The following is an 8,290-nucleotide window of genomic DNA, read 5'->3' as shown; positions in this document are numbered from 1 at the left end:
GCAGCAGGTCTGTTTCTCTTCTAGAATAATAAACATTTCTGGAAAAAAAGGTCGAAATAGGCTTTTAATTAAATTTAGATTACATGCTACACATTTAAGCAGATGCCGAGAGGCAGCTTTAACCTATTAAAGTGTAGACTTAAGATAGCCATAATACAACCCCAGTAGAGCCAACAGATATAAAGTCAGTATAACAGTGTGGTTACAGGCTACCGTTTTTCAGGTTCTTTTATTATTAAAAAAAACCTGAAACTGGTATGTAGCAAAACAGTGCAGAATGGATATTATAGCGATGAGTTCACATTTTCTTCAAAAAACTCATCAAGATCTGGCTGTAAACATAAAAACCCTGCAGCGAGAGAAAACGGTTTCATCTTAGATGAAATTGCCAGTCCAGGGAGAACCCTTCCAACCAATCAGAGGCGAGAAAGGTCGGACCTTCCTTGGACATCCTACGATTCCAAATAACTCCTCCAGAGGCAGCACTGAGCATGCGCAAACCCTCGCTCCGCTAGGTCTCGTACTTTCCCCTTAAATAGAGTTCAGAGTTTTATACTGTTGAGAATTGTGATTAAATGTGCTGCTATTTAGGGTTAAATCACTAATAAGTTGTTAAGGCTATTCAGGGAACTGCGCTTGTGGGATTTATCAGGGCTGCATTATTAACAGCATTCTGATTTGTTCAAGTTTTGCTTTACAAAATTATATTTTTCCCTTCAACGCTGTTTGTATAAATATTAGGTCAGTTTAACGACAGACATATGAATAAAGAAAGCGAACTCAGCAGTCCTCTGTAAAGTATATCCGGTTTGCGCTTCTGTGTGGTCTGCGCATGCGTGAAGAAAATACATTTTCACATGTTTATCCTCATTTGAACGTGTATTAGGTATAGGCGTTTAGAAAAACCTTGTATTTCCATTTGGTAATACTAGTCTAAACATAATCTTACTTTGTTTTACTTATTAAATGTTTTTTATATTAATTTTATTTATTTGAATTATTGTATATAAATTTTAAAGTCTCAAAAGCAATGAGGGTGAAAACCTGGTATAAATTGTCCTTTTAGTTTACTTGGCATCTGTACTACAAAGCAGCTTACCACTACCAGAGTTGTGAATGAACAATAGATTCTCTGTAGAGGTTCCTTGAAAACCTTGAAACCTTCATTGAAAACACTAGAATCAGTTTTGTTATTATTATGTTGATTTGAGAAAATACATTTGCTGTAATATAATCAAATACCCAAAAAGGGCAACAGATGTCCCTAACAGATGCCAAACAGAGGAATTACACATTATCGTTTAGAATAGAGTAGAATAGAATAGACTTTATTAATCTCACAGTGGGGAAATTCAGTTGTTACAGCGGCACCATCACTTCAGAGAATAATTTGAAGAAAAATAATAACAAAGGTACATGTATATACACATAGGCAGCAAGCTATATTGTAAACTTCGCCCACTAAAAACCACGAATAAAAATGAAAAACTTGGTTTCCAGAACTATGCAGCATACTGTAAGAGACACAGACATACTATCTGGTATTGCACAAGAACACATACTGAGCACTGCATCGGTGTTATTGTGTACCAGGATAATGCCAGTACAACCTAACTGAGGAGTTATATATTCTTACCGCAGAGGGGATGAATGACCTACAGCAGAATTCTGTTTTACATCTGGGATGTCTCAGTCTGCCTCTGAAAAAGCTATCCATGGTCTCCACAGTGGAATGTAGTGGGTGGGAGTTTTTTTTAAGATGGAGGTCATCTTCCCCAGCATCCTCCTTTCACACGTCTTCTCAACTGAGTCCAGTGAGCAGCCCAGAACCGAGCTAGTTTTGCTAACTAGCTTCTTCAGTCTCTTCCTGGCATCCTCCACCCCATGTTTGGTTTAAATGCAAATTGCAGTGGGTCTATTTTCGGGCACACCACTAATCGTAAATGGGTGAGGAGGAGTCGCTCCATTGTCTTCATTAGATGGGAGGTCAAGGCGACTGGTCTGTAGTGGTCTGGTTCATTGGGATCAGATGTTTTGGGAACTGGAACCACACAAGAGGTCTTCCACAGGATGGGGACCTTCTCCAACCGAAGGCTCAGGTTGAACATGTGTGTGACCTGCTGTGACTGGCTGCAGCTTGAGCTGCGCCATCTTGATCTTATGTTGTATGTCTTGAAGTTGTATCATTCTTGTAAAATGTTTAAATGTGTATCTTCTGTGATTAAATAGTGCTATTATGGGAAAATGTCTCCCTATGTTTTTATTTCTTTATTTTAAACCATATAGCTATTAACAATCTTTTAAGAAGCCATGTAAAAAAAAATCTGTTGTTATGTCACACAATGTCCACTAGAGGGTGACACATGTCTCATATCCTGGTTGTGCACAGTCAACTCCGGTTGTAGGTAGCTACCTCCGTTAGCTTAGCTCCCACCTCCGCGTTAGCTTTGAGTTAGCTTGTAGCTCCATCGCTTCAGTTCGACGGGTGTCGTCATTTGATCCAAGCCTTACAGCCCCACCCTCAGCTCCACCTCTTTTCCCTTTTTTGGAATTGTCTAGGTTTGACGAAACCTGTGACACGGTCAAAATGGCGGTGGTGGCCACCTCCCATTTTGGCTCAAAAACTTATAAATGAAGCCTATGAAAACGAATTGTCCAGTATATATGTCGATGCTCAGATCAAAGGTGAAAAAGTAAGATACACATTATTATGTTGTACTTTTGTCCCTGCTAATATCCTCAGCTATTGTTCTCAAGTATCTCTACATTTTTTTTTAAAATGACCTTAATACCAAAATTAAGACGTTTCACCAGAGCAGCTGTGCTTCTTTTACACTTTTGAGTCCAAATGTCTGCCATAACATGAACATAGAACATTTTAAACTAGCTGAAAAGAAGCAAATTCTATGAAAAAAAGTGAAAATTTGAAAACTTTTAATGACCGCCACTTTTTAGTAAAATGTGTCAACTTTGCTAATGGCTCTTCAAATTCTTCTACTGTTATTCAGTGTAAATAGTTTGTGTGATTTTACCTCATAAACACAAACACACGTACAAAAACACTTGTGTTTAACGTATCTTGTAGATTCGCTGTGCTTGTTTGTGTTGTATGATCGGGTGAGGACTTTAGCTGGATTTCCAATCTGTATTTATTTACATAATAAAACCAATTTCTCTAAACATTTAAATTAGAGTAGTTTATTGTCTATGCTAGTCACCATGGTAACAAAGCTTTGTGTATTACGTCATTTCCGGAAAGATTCGGGAGGCCCGGAAGAGCACCGTGTGCGTTTCTCCATGAATGAAAACTGAACCGCAAACTTAATTTATTCACTAACAATAGATACATAATTTTACAGCATTTTTACATAATTTTGCGTTAGCTCGTTTTAACGGGTAAGAATGCCCAAACTGTGGTGTATACTTAGCATAGCCTAGCTAGTTTAGATAGTGTTTACATCGCTGCTAGTTAGAGTTAGCTAACACATGCTAAAATAATCGGGAACAAATTGTGTCTTTTTTGAAAGCCTTTGAATTTAAATGATCAGAAAAACTAGAGTGAAGCCGTGTTCTACAAGAGCAGTCTTTGTTTAATGTTTCCGGTTGCAGCTCTGCCAACTGATAGACCTCCTGTTTGTGTACTTTTTTCCAGGTTCTCTTGCATGTAGTTGTTGCTGGGACTAAAGGTGTCTTCACAAAGATCTATGTTGCACCCGTGAGAGTGAAGAGCCTGTGTGTGTGTGTGTGTGTGTGTGTGTGTGTGTGTGTGTGTGTGTGTGTGTGTGTGTGTGTGTGTGTGTGTGTGTGTGTGAGCCATGTCGGTATCAGTGATCATAAAGTGGGGAGGACAGGAGTACTCTATCAGTTCTCTGTCTGAGGAGGACACTGTGATGGACCTGAAACAGTCCATTAAGAGTTTGACTGGGGTGTTGCCAGAGAGACAAAAACTTCTTGGACTAAAGATTAAAGGTTAGAAGAGTGTAAATATATGAAACCAGAATAAAAGAAACATTCAGATTACACCATTGATTTCTGAAATGCATTTTTTTAAATCACGTGGAGTAAATCGTTTCCTTCTGAGTCTTTGTTTTAAACTCTGTCTTCAGGTAAACCTGCAGAGGACGAGGTGAAGCTGGGCTCTCTGAAACTAAAGCCAAACACCAAAATTATGATGATGGGTACCAGAGAAGAAAGCCTGGTGGGTGGAGAGACGATTAGGCAGGATGGTGACAAACACTAACTGCATGCTGATCGGTGAGCTGATCGGCCTGCTACGCTTATAACTGTGCATATGTTTTGTTTTGTAAAGGAAGATGTTTTAGCCCCTCCCCCAGAAAATGATGATGTCATCAATGATTTTGACATTGAGGAGGAGGTCATAGAGGTCGAGAACAGGTGAGATAATTTGGATTTATTTGGTATCGGAGCCCTCGAAGAGTCTCAGAAAGGTTGCATGTGTGTACATCAAGCTTTTCTTTTTCCTTTTAGAGAGGAGAACCTCGCAAAAATAGCCCGAAGAATAAAAGAGTATAAGGTGGAGGAAATTAACCCTCCCCGAGAAGGCAAAAGACTTCTGGTGCTGGACGTGGACTACACACTGTTTGGTGAGTTGTCGGGAAGCAATGTGAGATGCCACTGATTTGTTTCAACTCCTTATCTCTTTTCTGTAATTTTTTTACTCATAGATTCTTTGTGCAACGTTATCAGCATCTTCTCATCTAAGACACGCTGAATCAATCCTGTTTTTGTGTTTAGATCACAAGTCATGTGCAGAAATGGGTCAGGAGCTGATGAGACCATACCTTCATGAGTTTCTTACATCAGCATATGAGGACTACGATATCGTCATCTGGTGTAGGCATCTTCTTAAGACTCTGTCATTGCTTTAGAACAGACAATATATATGTGTAACTTTGATCCCTGAGGCTGATAATCTGATTATTTATGTCAAAAATGGGCACAAGATTTATTTTAGGGAACACTTTGAATTAGAGGCGTTCCTCACGTTAAAAAAGAAGAATATAAAATAGGATCAGTGTATGTGTTAATATTATTTATTAAAAATATTATGTTTGTTGAAGTGAACTGCTCTGCTTTATTTTTGATTTTCATACTTTTTTTCTGTAGCTGCTACGAGTATGAAGTGGATAGAAGCCAAAATGAAAGCAAGTATCCTCCATCTTTTAACAGTTTTTAACCAACGTACTTCACATATTATATCAGTAGTCCTTTTCCGAGTCAGGAGCAAGACCAGTCATTTTTATTTTTCAATCTTCATTTTTATTTTATCTTAAAAACATTTTTAATGTTGTTTTCATTATATTGAATTTTTATCTTGAAAGCCGCTCAATAAAAAAGTGAAAATCCAAACAGTTATAATTGAAATTAATAATAACACCAGTAGGTGGAAGTGTTGATAATGTAATTTTCATTGCCTTGGTGTAATTTGAGTTGTGTGTGTGTGTGTGTGTGTGTGTGCGTGCGTGTGTGTGTGTGTGTGTAGGAGCTCGGTGTGACAGACAACCCAAACTACAAGATTACATTCATGTTGGATAGTGGAGCCATGATCACCGTACACACTCCAAAAAGAGGAGTGGTGGAGGTCAGTAAACACAAAATAAAACACACACCTACACACACTGTTGTTACACAAACGTAGAAGCAGAAATCACATTTAGCTGCAGAATTCTTTTATTTTGTTAAGCTTTAGTTTGTGCAATATTTTATTACCTTTATACAGTCTAGATAAATGGTTTAGGATGCTTACAGCTAAGAGGAGTTAGGACTTAACAACCAAAGTGTTTGTGCACAAACAGTGACTCCATCAGCGATGCCAACACATTTGCAGCAGTTCCTTCTTGGTGTTTTTGACAGGTTTTTGAAAGTAACAATGATTTTCTGCATATCTCCAGGTGAAGCCTCTAGGGGTGATATGGGGGAAGTATGGAGAGTTCTACAACAGGAAGAACACCATCATGTTTGATGACATCGGACGAAACTTCCTCATGAATCCACAGAATGGACTAAAGGTAGGCCCCGCCCATCTCCTTTTTTCATCTTTATTGAGCCGAGACTTACCTGTAAACCCGTGTTAGATCCGACCGTTCATGAAGGCCCACCTCACCAGAGAGAAGGACAGGGAGCTCTATAAACTGGCTCAGTACTTAAGAGAAATCGCCAAGCTGGAGGACTTCAGTGGACTCAACCACAAACACTGGGAGAGGTAGGAGAACATGTGGAACCCAAAACAAACAAACATCCCAAATATTTATATGGTCTTGTAGAAAGTTTTCATAAAACGATCTGATCATTTGTGCAGGTACCTATCTAAGAGGCAGCCTCACTGATTTAACTCCAAACACCTGGACTGGACGCCTCCGTCCCCCGTTCTGGGTCTCGGACTGAAGTCAAACACCTTTCATTCACCTCGGAACTGACAAAGATTTTGTAATTATCCATATGCATGTGTTCAACCTAACCGTTTTTCTCCCAAATGTTTTTTATTTTTTTAAATTTTTTACAACATCAGTGGTAATTACGACTCTTAAGTGTGTTGGGTAAATAAAAATAATTTACTCCGACAACACTAACTTGAACCAGCTCATGAAGACCTGCGGCTTTGTCTGATAACATAACCGTAAAGCTAAATTTATTCAAAAGTAAACACACTCTGGTGCAACTGCAAATTCTCTTTCCGTAACAAGATAGATGGAATAAACGATTCAGGTTCAGGTCAGTGAGTGATGTTTTCCTCCTCCGTGGAACACTGAAAGCATCAAATTACATCAAAAATATCAAAAGTGTTTTCAGCGACTCAGCAGTCGTTTATCATGTAACAGTTACTCATTTATGCCGCATATCTGGGAAGGCCCTTATGTTCAAGTTGTTATGGAGATCTGTATTAAAAAGTTTGAAATCAAAGGTGTTTACATTTCAGCGGCATGCAGTGATGATTCTGTGGGATAAAACAACATCAAACCCTTTCATCAAAGCTTTGTTTTGCACGTTTTTGATGGAGAAAGTTGTGTTAACGTTGGTAATCATCGCAGACGTGGTTGCACACAGACCTGCAGGGTGGTAAACATTTATTTTCTAAACGTGCAGCGGTGATCAGGTTTCCATGAGTACATTTGTACACGATGCTGCTGCAGCACATTTAAATATAGTTTTCTCCCTTTTCATTTTTGTTGTTTCTGATTTGAAGTAAAACTGTTATAGGTAGATTGTTTGTGAGAAAAGAACAAAGAAAAGAAAAATACCTATTTTTAGCATTTGAAATAGTTGTATTAATATCTTGAGTTTAAATGATGATGGAAACATTTCTGACAAGTTTCAGAATGCTTGAAATTGAAGTCCTTATTTTTTTTATTCTATTTAATGATGTTCCTGATAATGTGGCTGCTAATATCAAAATAAACCTTCTGTTCCCATTTTTTTAAAACCTAACTTGTCTCTGCTCTTCGTTAATGCTAAAGTAATTTAAACATTTCTTAAAGTGACAGTGTGTATTTTTCTGGGTGTAGGGGGCGGGGCAGTATACCTACATCATTGCAAGCAAGCTGAATTTTAGTGCTCGTAAGACCTTATCAACGGATGGCCATTAGGGTCAAAAATCCATGGGAGCACAACCTCCAGCAAAATGACGAGCGCATCAGAATCCCTTTCATCACTGGCAGCGAGCGAAGACATAAATGCGTGAAACAACATTTATGAATGGTGAAAGTTGTGTAAGTGCTACAATTCAGTAAATGCATTTTGTCCTTACGGGCTCCCGTAGAAGGAAACACAATCCCAACCAGGGGTGCGAGTGCGTAGGGTGTCCCGATTCTCAAGTGCGGAAGTTGATCACGCCCCTTTTGCACCCTTGATCCACACTTTGCCCAAGTCTACATCGATGCAGACTTGGGTGAAGGGTATTACCCACAATCCATTGCTGTGGGAGTGCCTTTTCTGAAAACGTATTTTCTGCTGAAAGTTGTGCATTTTAGGACAATTAGTTGATGCACTGAATGTTTTAGACATGTAAATTAATTTCAAATAATTGTTTGGTTGTTTGAAAGTTGTTAATAAAGTTTTTTTTTTAAAAAAGGTATAGCGACCAACATCCAAGCATGCATTGCTGTCACTGATGAATGCTCCCCGTCCCAATTATTTGCACTCTTGCGTACCACGCACTGGAAGCCTTACTGTGCACTTTCTCCAAGTGCACTTTGCTGAAGGGTGCAGTGTGAGTATTGAGATTGGGCCTTAGACCCACTCCCATGTACTTCAGACCTGATTTTTATGGTCA

The 8,290-nt window shown here is 38.8% G+C and overlaps 1 protein-coding gene across 1 annotated transcript; it reads left to right on the top strand.

The window, feature by feature from the left end:
* The first annotated feature begins 3,241 nt into the window (after positions 1-3,241).
* On the top strand, positions 3,242-8,092 carry ublcp1 (ubiquitin-like domain containing CTD phosphatase 1). The gene is made up of 11 exons (XM_015961364.3): positions 3,242-3,396; positions 3,653-3,969; positions 4,107-4,198; positions 4,310-4,395; positions 4,489-4,604; positions 4,756-4,854; positions 5,128-5,165; positions 5,504-5,602; positions 5,913-6,029; positions 6,096-6,223; positions 6,320-8,092. The coding sequence occupies exons 2-11, from the start codon at positions 3,816-3,818 to the stop codon at positions 6,345-6,347; spliced, it is 957 nt and encodes a 318-aa protein (XP_015816850.3). The 5' UTR covers positions 3,242-3,396; positions 3,653-3,815; the 3' UTR covers positions 6,348-8,092.
* Positions 8,093-8,290: the final 198 nt, after the last annotated feature.

This window comes from Nothobranchius furzeri, chromosome 10, assembly GCF_043380555.1.
Source record: "Nothobranchius furzeri strain GRZ-AD chromosome 10, NfurGRZ-RIMD1, whole genome shotgun sequence".
NCBI lineage: Eukaryota > Metazoa > Chordata > Actinopteri > Cyprinodontiformes > Nothobranchiidae > Nothobranchius > Nothobranchius furzeri.
The sequence above is the reverse complement of the archived record's forward strand: the minus strand, read 5'-3'. Positions and strand labels throughout refer to the sequence as shown.

Coding starts and splice junctions, on each gene's coding strand:
- ublcp1 (XM_015961364.3), top strand. CDS start 3,816: ATGTCGGTATCAGTGATCATAAAGTGGGGAGGACAGGAGTACTCTATC. Junction 3,970..4,106: donor TCTTGGACTAAAGATTAAAG/GTTAGAAGAGTG, acceptor CTCTGTCTTCAG/GTAAACCTGCAGAGGACGAG. Junction 4,199..4,309: donor GTACCAGAGAAGAAAGCCTG/GTGGGTGGAGAG, acceptor TGTTTTGTAAAG/GAAGATGTTTTAGCCCCTCC.